This window comes from Anomaloglossus baeobatrachus, unplaced genomic scaffold, assembly GCF_048569485.1.
Source record: "Anomaloglossus baeobatrachus isolate aAnoBae1 unplaced genomic scaffold, aAnoBae1.hap1 Scaffold_406, whole genome shotgun sequence".
Taxonomy (NCBI): Eukaryota; Metazoa; Chordata; class Amphibia; order Anura; family Aromobatidae; genus Anomaloglossus; species Anomaloglossus baeobatrachus.
This window is the reverse complement of record NW_027443396.1, coordinates 145,697-161,615: the sequence shown is the minus strand read 5'-3', so window position 1 is coordinate 161,615 and position 15,919 is coordinate 145,697. Positions and strand designations below refer to the sequence as shown.

Below are 15,919 nucleotides of genomic sequence, written 5' to 3'. Positions count from 1 at the left end.
CGTCCCTGATAGTTAAATCCCGTAAAAATAGAATCTAATTTTACTGTTCGCGTTCGTGAAGAGGTTAATTATGATCTAAAATAAAAACACTTTGGAGATAAAGGCCTCACTTTTTATCTTCTTATTATACGTAAAAGGAAAAGGGACATTGGGTCATTACTGACGATCAATGGACAAGGATCCTTGAAGGTGTGAGATCTGTATCCCGAGTGGACATTGTAGACTGCCAGAACTATAAATCATCCATAGGGGATACAGGACCCTATGTTCCTCCACAGAGGACAAAGGTGGGAAGTGCTGAGCGGAAGCTGCGGATCTTATACACAGGCTGCGGAGTATAAATACTTATTTGGAGTAAAGTTATTACAATTGTAAAATCCTAATCAGCAGGTTTGGTTGGAGACACCAAGGTTTTATATAAGGGAATATAGAAGAACTGACACTGGACACACGCGGGAAAACTGCGGTAGGACGATTATGGTTTCTTACACATAAATTGATAACATTTAGATGGATTCAGACGACTCCGACAAAACGTGATTAACAAAGTCATTACTACAGGACAGTATGAGAAGGGAGTTAGTCTAAAGGAAACGCCAGAGCCAAAAATGAGAGACTCTGGGCCCTGGGGCTGGAGACTTCGGGCTTCCAGCGTGTCAGTACAAGATGGGGTCTTTGTCCCTGGAGCTTCTCTACTCGGTATAATAAGACTCACTGATCTTATTCATATAAAAAGCATCTGAGTAACATAGAAACTGCCGAAATATGAGGAGCTTGTCTCATCTATAAGTCATTGTATAAAGAGCTATGGAGACAGCGCTATTCTTCTGTATAACATATGTGATGTTGCTGTAGGCCTAATATTTCTGTACATGACGTCTCTGAATAGATAAACCTACACTAGCATTTCGGATTGGGGAAATATGGAAAGGGGCATTTTATTTTTTATTATTATTAATATTATTATTATTAAAGCAAATGGAGAAAAAAAATAAATCAAAAACATTAGTTTAGATAATCAGACTTTATTGAAAAAATGGTTTGGGTGTCAGGTTATTTGGACAATTTAGTAAGAATTTACAATCAAACTCCCCTTAGAACCTATAATCTGTTTATTGGGGAATAGAGAAGGGAGTCAGGTCCCAATGATGGGAAAAAAACTACTAAACTTAACGAAAAGACATTTTATAAAACTCAATCACATCAGATGTTCCCACAAAGAAGGAATGGATGGTAGATGGAGATAGTAATTTGTAATATGAACATGTTTATTATTGTAGTATAGAGAAGTTACAGACATTGTTCAGACATGGAGATTGTGCGCTGAAAGTAACTAATGAATGTATAAATATATAACAATGTGAAATGTTCTGTGCACATGGAATATTGCTTTTTATTAGACATTTAGAAAACAGACGTCTATTACTAACTGTATATATTATAATTCTAATGTAACTTCTAATGTGCTTTGCCTTTCTTCTTTCCTTACTTGCCTTTACTTTGACTGTCTCTTTTGTGTTTATTTGTTTAGTTTGTTAAATCTATATTTTCTCCCCCCTGTGAATTTTTCTTACTGGTCAACAATTTATAAATTAAGTGAAACATTTCTCACCTTCTAGGTATGATAATGCCTTCTTTCTTTGTGAGTTTTAAAAGATGCTATTTGTGTGTAAAATATTTCCGTTATTCTAAACATGTCAAGAATTTCTCCCCTGTGTGAATTCTTTGGTGTTTAGTAAGATTTGATTGAGCTGCAAAAGATTTCCCACATTCTGAACATGAAAAAGGCTTTTCCCCTGTGTGAGTTCTCTGATGTGTAACAAGATGTGATGCTTGGTTAAAACATTTCCCACATTCTGAACATGAATATGGCTTCTGCCCTGTGTGAGATCTCTGATGTGTAACAAAATAGGACTGATGTGCAAAACATTTCCCACATTCTGAACATGAAAAAGGCTTTTCCCCTGTGTGAGTTCTCTGATGTGTAACAAGATTTGATTTTTGGTTAAAACATTTCCCACATTCTGAACATGAAAAAGGCTTTTCCCCTGTGTGAGTTCTCTGATGTATAACAAAATTTGATTTTCGGGTAAAACATTTACCACATTCTGAACATGAAAACGTCTTCTCCCCTGTGTGAGTTTTCTGATGTCTAACAAGATGTGATTTTTGGTTAAAACATTTCCCACATTCTGAACATGAATATGGCTTCTGCCCTGTGTGAGTTCTCTGATGTATAACAAAATTTGATTTGCGGTTAAAACATTTCCCACATTCTGAACATGAAAACGTCTTCTCCCCTGTGTGAGTTTTCTGATGTGTAACAAAATGGGACTGATCTACAAAACATTTCCCACATTCTGTACATGAAAAAGGCTTCTCCTCTGTGTGAGTTCTCTGATGTGTAATAAGATGTGATTTTTGGTTAAAACATTTCCTACATTCTGAAGATGAAAATGGTTTCTCCCCTGTGTGAATTCTCTGATGTATAACAAGACTTGACTTACGTGTAAAATATTGCCCGCATTCTGAACACGAGAAAGGCTTCTCCCCCATGTGAGTTCTCTGGTAACTAACAGACTTTGAAAAAAATCTTTTCTCCCCTGTGTTAATATTTTTGGGGATTTTTCGATACTTTGAAGTTGAAAATTGCTTCTTTCCTGTAATAACACTTCCATTTTTAATGCATTTTTTGTGACAATTATTTTCCTTAATAGTCTGTGATGAATCAGAGGATATGACTTGTTTAATAGACTCAGATGATACATTTTTGCTGTGAAGGGATGATGGTATATCTGCAATAGTGGCTTTCACTTCAGTTATATCTTGCGTGATCTCAAGGTTATCTGATTTTAAAATTGAAGATGTCAGTTGTGCCTCTAATCTCCTGGTACAGTCATCTGCCAAGAATAAAAATTATTTTTAATAATATTTTTAAATTTAAGGATATAATTTATAATTAGCTTGTAACGCCTTTACTGGCGCCCCCGCACAGTCCTGCACCCTTTCCCCAGCGGGAACTCCAGAACACTTACCCTTCTAGACACCCAACGGTGTCTTCAGTGTATACGGTCCCTGCTGCCATCTCCCAGGGCCTGGAAGTGTGCTTAGGGCACTCACACCTATTCTTAAAAGGTCAGTGTGCCCTAACCAGGAAGTGCCTCTCAACCTATGGCTGAGAGGCACTAGGTAGTTAAGGCATCCTTCCCCCTGAAATGGGAGGTGCATGGGCAACATGTTGCTAGTTGTTAGATCCATTTCCTGAGTGTTATGCTGTGTGTGCGAACACATGTCTGTATCCTAGTATCCACTGTGCCCGGCGGACCTGCTGCATCTATCTATACCAGCTGCACCTACCATACCTACTACATCTATTTATACCAGCTGTGCCAGCTGGACCTGCATTATCCTATCCCCAACCCCCTGGGGTCAGCTGTTGCAATAACGGGACTCCCTGGAGTAGCACCAGGCAGGTATCTTCTAGCACAAGCCTATCCTCACCATGAGAGACTCTACAGAAGACAAGGTAGTTGCTTAGTTACGCCCCTCATGGATGAGCCAGTGCTGTGACCCAGTGGGTCCACTCCCGCAAACACTAGCAAGTGTGGCGCCCCTGTGATTAGGCGCTACAGGGGAATACAGCACCTTAACATCAAGGTGCAGTGCCCTTTGGTCACAGGTGAAAGAGAGAGGAAATGCAGAGTCTTATATTAGATTGAGTAACATTGACTCAGCAGCCCCTACCTTCATATTCCTGGGACTGTTTATAGAGTAGGTCCATAGGGGGGTGGAGCCTAGCTGAGCGTGAGACACGACATGATTGACAGGATGACTGAGTGACAGTTAGTCAGTTAACAACAGTCAGTCAGTAAAGAGTGACAAAAAAAGACGAGAGTAAATTGATGACTGAAAGAAGGGCTAGAAATAACATAGACCCGACGTCCTGAGCGCGGGTACCCCAAAAGAAAAGAAAGACACAGGAAAAGGGGTAACCCAGACGGAAAGAGGACGCTTTAGGTCTGGCGAGAGCCAGCTGAAGAGTTCAGGTCGACACAGGTATAACGGAACCGAGGAGGTTTGTCAGGTTTATCCCCAAACCATTGACCATTAATCTGGGATCTTAAATAAGAGGAGTCCCGGTACCCATCAAGAGTCTAACTACTAACCCCAAGCTGAGTTCACGACGCTTTTGCGGGATAGATAAAGAAACCGTGCAGCATCAGACTCCTGGGAAAACCAGTGACTAGACTAACGAGTGGGTTAAAGAGGGAGTCACAGAGCCCTCAGAGCCGGGACCAAGAAAGAGACAAGGAAAGGTTACCTCAGAGAGAGACTCTGTCATTAAATCTCCTCCGAAACTTGTGACCATTGGCCTTCTGGTAACCGAACTGTTTCTGCTGTGAACTGTGCAAAACAAAAAAGCTGCTAGTAAAAAGGACTTGTTTGAACTGATGCGAATTCGGTGTGTCATCTCTCCGCCGTTCGACAGGACCCCGCGACATCAGAGAAGAAGGCAGCCATCACCACTCGGTCGCTTCCCTCCTGGTCAGCGACCCTCCGCCCTGAGGTAAAATAGCTCCACCTGTGGGGAGCTGAGAAATCTTAAGCTGCCGTCACCATCGCCTCAGAGGTCGGACGCGGGCAGCGCTGGTATATCCCGCTTACCAGACACTACAGGTGGCGTCACGTATATCCCCAAAATCATCCCTGTACTCCATACTACAGCTGCAGAGTGAGCGCCCAGGGCACGAAGCCGGGACCGACCACCTGTGATAACCCCAACGAGAGTAAAGTATCCATAGTCCCGGCGCCAGAGTAACCCCCTATCGAAAACCCTGATGGTCGACTGAAAAGTATAAAATAGCTAAACAAATTTCAACTTCTATAAATTGTTATTATTTACTAAAACAAAAAACATTTACAATCTAAGGCTGAGGCCACACAGGGATTACGGCGAGTGCTCGCATGACACTCGGCTCATGCTCGCAGGAGTGTCATGTGACTGTGCTCCAATCAGACCACAGCTGCAGAGGAGAGGGAGGGATTTATCTCCCTATCTCCTCCGTTGCTGGCTAATGCGAGAATCGCACTGCTCTCGTGTTACACTGGTGTAACGCGAGACCAATGCGATGTTTCTCTCACCTCATAGACTTGAATGGGTGCGAGTTAAACGAGATCACATTCCACCCTCAGCATGCTGCGACTATTTTCTTGGTCCGATTAGTGAGGAGAAAACAATCACTCATGGGAGCTGCCACATAGAGTAATATTGGTTCAAGTGGAATGCAATATTTTATCGCATTCCACACGCTCCGTATTACTCGCCATGTGTGCTGACCCTAACAGTAGACCTCAGAGCAGGAACCAGTAGACCATGATGTTCAACCCTCTTTGTTCATTTTGCCTCTCGTATATTGGAATAATAAGCCATTAAATAATATTTTGTAGGGCAAAATTATTGCAAACTGCTTCTCCATCAGTGCAAAAATGGAAGTTTCCACAATTGTTGTAGCTGAAAGACTCTTGATTATAAACAGATATGGCTTCTGTAGAGTCACAATAGTCATTTACACTAAAGCAGAATAGGGTAAATGCTATTTACTGACTATATGTTGTGGTATCACTATTGTTTAAAGAGCATCAAATGCAATGTTTCATCACTTCTAATTCTTTTGCATTCTTGGTGAATTTCAGGGTTATTTTTGTTTTTTGTTTTTAATAAATGGAAAACAAATCAACCCAACATTACAGCTAAGATAAAGTAGAGTATGCCACAGAAAATAAATCTCAGAAACACTGGGATCAGATTCAGCATTACAAAGGTGTTATCATGTAAAGTGACAGATGTCAGATTGGAGAAATGGGGCCTGGATAGGAGCAGAAAACTGGCTGCAGTGGAAAGAAATTAAATAAGAGCGGCTTTGGTACTAACTACTATAGAGGAAACTGTGACTATAGACAATAACACATCTACTAAAATGACCGCCCTCCACCGCGACAGCCTTCACCGTCAGTGATTTAGTAACTAGAGGTGACATCTGGAGTAATTACAGTATGTGGCTCGGGGGCTCTCGGCAATCCAAACTATTGTAGGGGCCAATATCTTCTGTCAGATCAGTTTCTTCAAAAAATATTAGACATTTACTTTCTGCCTCTCGGACTCCACAATGGACGGCTCCAGTACAAGTTCTTATATAATGGACATTTGTAGAATTCAGAGAACATATTTTTCAGGCTCTTGAAAGTAAAAATATCAGAACTTTATGTGTTAATAACTTTCCTTTTTTCCTTTTCTTTCTAATTACATTGTGGAAATCCTGTGGGTGGGCTGCCCGGCCTCCATGTACCCACTGTGGGATAATTCTAACCTCTCTCATATGTTACAGCTATCCTGTGCCCAACTTTGGCTATAAACGCCCCTATCAGCACATTCATCAGAAGGGAGAGAAGGAAGATCCATCAATAAGATGCCGAGATTCTAGGAAGATGGATTCATTGCTCTCAGTGGGAGAAACAATAAGAATCTTGTAGTTATGATACTTATTAATGGAGAACAAAAATAAAATAAATGATTTTACAAAGCAAGCTTTCCAGACTACTGAGGTCTCTTCATCAACTAAAAAATTATTATTTTGTTTCTCCCACTGAGAGCAATCAATCTTTATTCACCTGGAGAACACGGCACCAAACTAAGAATCTAGGAGGTCACCAGCATCACTACCCTCCGCTTTCTCTTAGGGGTCCACCATACAGATTAGATTCTTCTTCCCATGATTTTCTAAGTTGTCTGCGAGCGAGGTGCTGAATTCAAGTGAAGTGCTGAATTTAAGATAAGTGCATAGTTTCAACACAATTACATAGTTTGACACAAGAACATAGTTTGAATTTATCCTTATACGTTTCCCATTGGGTTTCTTTCGTTTTTTTCTCTTTGTTTTTCTACTTTACTGTTGATCCCCATTTGATAGGTGCTCCATGGACAATGCTACCAGGTGTGTATCTTGTCAGATGTATGCATGCCTTGAGCAGCCGTTCGAGGGTGAATATGTCTGCACTCGATGCAAGCATGTTGCGTGTTTGGAAGCCAAGGTAACTGATCTAAATAAGCAGCTTGCAACACTAAGGGGCATTGCAAACCTGGAGAGGAGTTTAGAGCTCACTGAGCTTTCTCTGGCTGGGGCCAGTGATATGGAGGAGGGTGGAGGTGCAGAAGATCAGGACCCAGAGGTAGGTAGCTGGGTAACAGTTAGAAGAAGAGGTAGGGGGAAAAGTGTCAGGGAGCCTAGTCCTGACCTGGCACAACCTGGTAAATATGCCTGTTTGGCTGATATTAGGAATGAAGGGCCTGGACTAGGGTCACTACAGCAGGATGTTGCTCCTAGCAACCAGGAAAACAACTGCTGTAGGAAGGAGGGAAATAGGAGTGCAGCAAAGCCCAGACAGATGTTGGTGGTAGGGGACTCTATAATTAGGCGGACAGACAGGGTCATCTGTCGCCGAGACCGTGAATGCCGAACAGTGTGTTGTCTGCCGGGTGCTCGGGTTCGGCATATTGTGGATCGGATAGACAGATTGCTGGGTGGGGCTGGGGAAAACCCAGCGGTCATGGTGCACATTGGTACTAATGACAAAGTTAGAGGCAGGTGGAAGGTCCTTAAAAATGATTACAGGGAACTAGGAGAGAAGCTGAAGTCCAGGACCTCCAAGGTGGTGTTTTCAGAAATACTACCGGTGCCACGAGCGTCACTAGAAAGACAGCGGGAGCTTAGGGAGATAAATATGTGGCTTAGAAATTGGTGCAGGAAGGAAGGGTTCGGGTTCATGGAGAACTGGGCCGACTTCTCAGTCGGCTACAGGCTCTACGGTAGGGACGGGCTGCACCTCAATGGGGAAGGTGCAGCTGTGCTGGGGGAGAAAATGGTCAGACGGATGGAGGAGCTTTTAAACTAAGATCGGGGGGGAGGGAGGGTAGTGGAGCAAATAAGGGGATAGATAGAGCAGATAGAGACAGGGAGACGGTAGGGGTCAATGAAGGATTAGGGGGGGATGGGACATACAAGGAACGTAGGGAGGCTAGGAGTAATAAAGGTGTTAATAGGATTAAATGTCTACTGGCAAATGCAAGAAGTCTTGCAAACAAAATGAATGAATTGGAGACTCTTATGTCAACCATGGATTATGATGTGGTGGGCATTACGGAAACCTGGCTGGATGAAAGCCATGACTGGGTGACAAACATACAGGGTTATAGTACATTTAGGAAGGACAGGAAAGGCCAAAAAGGTGGTGGGGTGTGTATATTTATCAAATCTAACCTAAAACCTGTGTTGTATGATGACATTGAGGGGAACAGCAACAATGTAGAGTCAGTATGGGTAAATGTACATGGGGAGGGGAATAATGGAAAAATGCTAATTGGAGTTTGCTATAAGCCTCCTAACATACCTGAACAAATAGAGGGTGAAATGCTGGAACAAATTGAAAAGGCAGCTAATAATAATAATCGGGTTCTTATTATGGGGGGATTTCAACTATCCAGACATACAGTGGGACATAGAATCTTCTGGTTCTGCTAAAAGCTGTAAGTTCTTATCTACCATTCAGGACCATTTCCTCTCTCAGATGGTAGATGAACCGACCAGGGGAGATAATTTGCTAGATCTGGTCCTGTCAAATAGACCGGATACAATTTCAAATCTACAGGTCCGGGAGCACTTGGGCACCAGCGATCATAATATGGTAAGCTTCGACATAATATTCAATAGAACATTTCAAAGGGGGAATGCTAAAACCTGGAATTTTAGGAAAGCTGATTTCAACAAATTAAGGGAAGAGCTTAAATGTGTAGATTGGGACAGAGTCATGGTAACTGGGGATACCGAACATAAATGGGGTAAGTTTAAGGATATACTGCTAGAGTCCTGTAAAAAACTTATACCCTCTGGTAATAAAATATCCAGGAATAAAAAGAAACCACTATGGATAAATAAGACTGTACAAAGTATAATAAAACAAAAACAAAGGGCGTTTAACATCTTAAAGGCTGAGAATACAGAAATAGCATTGCAGGAGTATAAAGATATCAATAGGCAATGCAAAAAAGAAATCAAACAAGCAAAACTAGCTACTGAAACAAAAATCGCCAATGACATTAAAATAAATCCCAAAATCTTTTATAAATACATTAATGCCAAAAGGAAAACAAAGGATAGTATCGGACCCTTAAAATATAATAACAAGTTAGTTATAGAGGACAAACAAAAAACTGAGATATTAAATAGGCATTTCTCATCTGTATTCACCAAGGAACTGACTGTACCAGGGATCATTCAACAAGTGAAAAATCAAAGTCCACCACCTGATATAATTAATTTAACACAAGATGAAGTACGCCTACGTCTGAGTAAATTAAACATTGACAAATCCCCAGGGCCAGATGGCATTCATCCACGAATATTGAGGGAATTGAGCTCCGTAATCGACAGACCGCTGTATCTCATCTTTTTAGACTCACTTGTAACAGGGTTGGTGCCTCAGGATTGGAGGATTGCTGATGTGGTACCGATATTTAAGAAAGGTAAGAGGGTAGATCCAGGCAACTACCGTCCAGTAAGCCTGACATCAGTAGTATGCAAAGTTTTTGAGGGCATTTTAAGGGATGACATGCAAAAATATATTGCAGAAAATAATATGATAACTGACAAACAGCATGGATTCATGAAAGATAAGTCGTGTCTAACCAACCTGTTGGGGTTCTATGAGGGGGTAAGTGCAAACCTGGATATTGGTAATGCAGCTGATGTGATTTATTTGGACTTTGCAAAGGCATTTGATACTGTACCACATAATAGCCTTATACTAAAGCTCCAGAAGCAAGGACTAGGGGACACAATATGCAACTGGGTAAGGAATTGGCTAAAAGATAGGAAACAAAGAGTAGTCATAAATGCTACATTCTCTAAATGGGCTATAGTCAGCAGTGGGGTGCCGCAGGGATCTGTGCTAGGACCAATTCTTTTTACTCTCTATATTAATGACCTTGTGGATGGGATTGATAGTACAGTGTCAGTCTTTGCCGATGACACCAAACTATGTAGGATATTAAAAACTGACCTGGATAGTACAATATTACAAAAAGATCTGGATAAGATGTCAGAATGGGCAGATACTTGGCAAATGAGATTTAATGTTGATAAATGTAAAGTAATGCACCTAGGACGGAGTAATCCTATAGCTGCGTATACATTAAATGGAAGTAAACTCGGGACTACAGAACAGGAGAAGGACTTGGGTATTCTCATTACAAATAAGCTGAGCAGCAGCACTCAATGTCAGGCAGCAGCTGCTAAAGCAAACAAGATTCTAGGGTGTATAAAAAGAGAGATTAGATCCCGTGATCCCAACGTATTGTTACCCATCTATAAATCACTTGTAAGGCCACATCTGGAATACGGGATCCAGTTTTGGGCTCCACATTTTAAAAAGGACATTCAGAAGTTAGAGTCAGTTCAAAGGCGGGCAACTAGACTATTACAAGGAATGGAAGGCCTCCCATATGATGACAGGTTGAAAAAGTTAGATATGTTTAGCTTAGAAAAAAGACGTCTCAGAGGAGATCTCATTTATATGTATAAATACATGTGTGGTCAATATAAAGGACTGGCACATAACTTATTTCTTCCGAAAACAATACTAAGGACCAGGGGGCACTCACTGCGAGTGGAAGAAAAGCGATTCCGACACCTAAATAGGAAAGGGTTCTTTACAGTTAGAGCGGTCAGACTGTGGAATGCCCTACCACAAGAGGTAGTAATGGCAGATACTATAACAGCTTTTAAAAAAGGGCTGGATGATTTCCTCAGTACACAAAACATTGTTGGTTATAAATGACTTAGTGACTAAATGTAGAACTGGTGGAGGAAGGTTGAACTGGATGGACCGAGGTCTTTTTTCAACCTAAGTAACTATGTAACTATGTAACTATGTCTGCATATTCTACGTACGCTGTCATTTGGCTTTCTAGATTAGAGATCTGGGCAGCTAAGGGTTAACATCTAATTTCAGAGGATAGGATGGATCCTACCTGTAAGATCTGGCTGATACAGATCCCACTCCAACAGAAGGGTGTCCAATGCCCAAAATAATGGGGTCAGTATTGGGTGGAGGAGCATGTGGTGGTCTAGCAGCAGAATGGTGACCATTTTCTATGGCCGGACTACAACCCTGATAAAGCAGCCACAGCCGGTGACTGAGAAGAATCTGTGACTTCTCTGCATTTAGTGGTCACTACTCACCTGGGCGGTTATCTGTAGAAATCCCCTCTTTACTCTGCTCATCACCCCTCACATATGTCTCTGTAGTATTAATATGGGGCAGATCTTCCCCCTGAAACAAATACTGTAAAAGTCACAGACAGATGGAGAAGTCCCATCTATGATCAGCTCTAATCCTGCCATCTCCACCGCTCTCATTACACAAGTATAACACATATAATACTGGAGGATATAACAAGACTGAGCACAAGACCTTCACAGCCGTCTACACATCATAGGAGATTTCATGGCACCTTCTCTCCATCTACCTGATGATCCTGAGGAACATCGGGATCTTCTTGTTTACAGTCCTGTGGGAGAAGAGGACGGGGACATCTCTCTGGTGTTGTCCTCTTACTGGATAGACCTGGAGGAGACACATACAGGGATTGAATTCATTCCTTACATACAGATAATTATAGGCCGTGTGTATTTAGTCCTGTCTATTACCTGGTGATGTGAGGGGCTGGGGAACCTCCATCATGACGTCCTTGTACAGATCTTTGTGTCCTTCTAAATACTCCCACTCCTCCATGGAGAAATAGACAGTGACGTCCTGACACCTTATAGGAACCTGACACATACAATGATACAGTCACCCCCGATCCCTTCATAGCGTTACTGTATAATGTCCCAGCATTCCCAGCAGTGTCACCTCTCCAGTCAGCAGCTCAATCATCTTGTAGGTGAGTTCTAGGATCTTCTGGTCATTGATGTCCTCATGTATCGGGGGGTGAGGTGGAGGCCCTGTGATTGGGCTCAGGGGTCTTCCCCATCCCTCAGACACAGGGGCCTGACAGCGCTCACTAGAGGTCTTCTTCACTACTGTGTAATCCTGGTTATGGAGAGACACAGTAATAAATCTCACTCCAGACATTTCCAGAGTCCTCACCTCTCCAGTTCTGTCCATCTGTTATTCCCATAGATAAGAATGATGTAATGTGACGTCATCAGAATCTCTCACCTCTCCAGTAAGCCGGAAGAGGATCTCTAGGGTGAGGTGTAATATCCTCTCCGCCATCTTGTCCCTGTCCATATCCATCCTTCACGGGGCAATCAGGAGAATTCTCTTCTATAGAAGATCTCCACTGAGAGGATCCGATATTGTAGGGACCTGAATGGGGAGAAGATGACGATATAACATCATAGAGAATCCGCTGTAATAATACAATTACTGGAGATAATAAGGGGAACATATAACGAGAACATTCTGGGGGAACATTATACTGTGTGGGGGGCAGAAAAGGGCCGGGGACTGAGGGCAGACGGGTTTCCTCACTTCCGGCCTCTCATAGTTGGGGCGTTTGTATCTATCAGAGGAAAAGGAACAAAATCCTCACGATTCATAGAAATCAGCGAGAGAAAAACTCCAAGAAAGTCTCAGAGCTGAAGGGGTTAATGCCCCCTGCCCCAGTAATGGGGAATCTCCACACACCTCCACCTGCAGAGCCGCACACTGGATATATAATACCCTGCACCTACCTCCACCTGCAGAGCCGCACACTAGATATATAATACCCTGCACCTACCTCCACCTGCAGAGCCGCACACTAGATATATAATACCCTGCACCTACCTCCTCCTGCAGAGCCGCACACTAGATATATAATACCCTGCACCTACCTCCACCTGCAGAGCCGCACACTAGATATATAATACCCTGCACCTACCTCCACCTGCAGAGCCGCACACTAGATGTATAATACCCTGCAACTACCTCCACCTGCAGAGCCGCACACTAGATATATAATACCCTGCACCTACCTCCACCTGCAGAGCCGCACACTAGATATATAATACCCTGCACCTACCTCCACCTGCAGAGCCGCACACTAGATATATAATACCCTGCACCTACCTCCACCTGCAGAGCCGCACACTAGATGTATAATAACCTGCACCTACCTCCACCTGCAGAGCCGCACACTAGATATATAATAACCTGCACCTACCTCCTCCTGCAGAGCCGCACACTAGATATATAATACCCTGCACCTACCTCCACCTGCAGAGCCGCACACTAGATATATAATACCCTGCACCTACCTCCACCTGCAGAGCCGCACACTAGATATATAATACCCTGCACCTACCTCCACCTGCAGAGCCGCACACTAGATATATAATACCCTGCACCTACCTCCTCCTGCAGAGCCGCACACTAGATATATAATACCCTGCACCTAACTCCACCTGCAGAGCCGCACACTAGATATATAATACCCTGCACCTACCTCCACCTGCAGAGCCGCACACTAGATATATAATACCCTGCACCTACCTCCACCTGCAGAGCCGCACACTAGATATATAATACCCTTTACCTACCTCCTCCTGCAGAGCCGCACACTAGATATATAATACCCTGCACCTACCTCCACCTGCAGAGCCGCACACTAGATATATAATAACCTGCACCTGCCTCCACCTGCAGAGCCGCACACTAGATATATAATACCCTGCACCTACCTCCTCCTGCAGAGCCGCACACTAGATATATAATACCCTGCACCTACCTCCACCTGCAGAGCCGCACACTAGATATATAATACCCTGCACCTACCTCCACCTGCAGAGCCGCACACTAGATGTATAATAACCTGCACCTACCTCCACCTGCAGAGCCGCACACTAGATATATAATAACCTGCACCTACCTCCTCCTGCAGAGCCGCACACTAGATATATAATACCCTGCACCTACCTCCACCTGCAGAGCCGCACACTAGATATATAATACCCTGCACCTACCTCCACCTGCAGAGCCGCACACTAGATATATAATACCCTGCACCTACCTCCACCTGCAGAGCCGCACACTAGATATATAATAACCTGCACCTGCCTCCACCTGCAGAGCCGCACACTAGATATATAATACCCTGCACCTACCTCCTCCTGCAGAGCCGCACACTAGATATATAATAACCTGCACCTACCTCCACCTGCAGAGCCGCACACTAGATATATAATACCCTGCACCTACCTCCACCTGCAGAGCCGCACACTAGATATATAATACCCTGCACCTACCTCCACCTGCAGAGCCGCACACTAGATATATAATACCCTGCACCTACCTCCACCTGCAGAGCCGCACACTAGATATATAATACCCTGCACCTACCTCCACCTGCAGAGCCGCACACTAGATATATAATACCCTGCACCTACCTCCACCTGCAGAGCCGCACACTAGATATATAATACCCTGCACCTACCTCCACCTGCAGAGCCGCACACTGGATATATAATAACCTGCACCTACCTCCACCTGCAGAGCCGCACACTAGATATATAATACCCTGCACCTACCTCCACCTGCAGAGCCGCACACAGATATATAATACCCTGCACCTACCTCCACCTGCAGAGCCGCACACTAGATATATAATACCCTGCACCTACCTCCACCTGCAGAGCCGCACACTAGATATATAATACCCTGCACCTACCTCCACCTGCAGAGCCGCACACTAGATATATAATACCCTGCACCTACCTCCACCTGCAGAGCCGCACACTAGATATATAATACCCTGCACCTACCTCCACCTGCAGAGCCGCACACTAGATATATAATACCCTGCACCTACCTCCACCTGCAGAGCCGCACACTAGATATATAATAACCTGCACCTACCTCCACCTGCAGAGCCGCACACTAGATATATAATACCCTGCACCTACCTCCACCTGCAGAGCCGCACACTAGATATATAATACCCTGCACCTACCTCCTCCTGCAGAGCCGCACACTGGATATATAATACCCTGCACCTACCTCCACCTGCAGAGCCGCACACTAGATATATAATACCCTGCACCTACCTCCACCTGCAGAGCCGCACACTAGATATATAATACCCTGCACCTACCTCCACCTGCAGAGCCGCACACTAGATATAATACCCTGCACCTACCTCCACCTGCAGAGCCGCACACTAGATATATAATACCCTGCACCTACCTCCACCTGCAGAGCCGCACACTAGATATATAATACCCTGCACCTACCTCCACCTGCAGAGCCGCACACTAGATATATAATACCCTGCACCTACCTCCTCCTGCAGAGCCGCACACTAGATATATAATACCCTGCACCTACCTCCTCCTGCAGAGCCGCACACTAGATATATAATACCCTGCACCTACCTCCACCTGCAGAGCCGCACACTAGATATATAATACCCTGCACCTACCTCCACCTGCAGAGCCGCACACTAGACATATAATACCCTGCACCTACCTCCACCTGCAGAGCCGCACACTAGATATATAATACCCTGCACCTACCTCCTCCTGCAGAGCCGCACACTAGATATATAATACCCTGCACCTACCTCCACCTGCAGAGCCGCACACTAGATATATAATACCCTGCACCTACCTCCACCTGCAGAGCCGCACACTAGATATATAATACCCTGCACCTACCTCCACCTGCAGAGCCGCACACTAGATATATAATACCCTGCACCTACCTCCACCTGCAGAGCCGCACACTAGATATATAATACCCTGCACCTACCTCCACCTGCAGAGCCGCACACTAGATATATAATACCCTGCACCTACCTCCACCTGCAGAGCCGCACACTAGA

At 43.9% G+C, this 15,919-nt stretch overlaps 1 protein-coding gene across 1 annotated transcript; it reads right to left on the bottom strand.

The window, feature by feature from the left end:
• Positions 1 to 1,247: 1,247 nt before the first annotated feature.
• LOC142277059 (uncharacterized) lies at positions 1,248 to 12,124 on the bottom strand. The gene is made up of 5 exons (XM_075332615.1): positions 11,968 to 12,124; positions 11,763 to 11,886; positions 11,582 to 11,679; positions 11,295 to 11,385; positions 1,248 to 2,900 (listed from the first exon to the last, which is right to left on the bottom strand). Exons 1-5 carry the CDS (start codon positions 11,989 to 11,991, stop codon positions 1,684 to 1,686), a joined length of 1,554 nt encoding a protein of 517 aa, XP_075188730.1. The 5' UTR covers positions 11,992 to 12,124; the 3' UTR covers positions 1,248 to 1,683.
• Between the last annotated feature and the right edge of the window lie 3,795 nt (positions 12,125 to 15,919).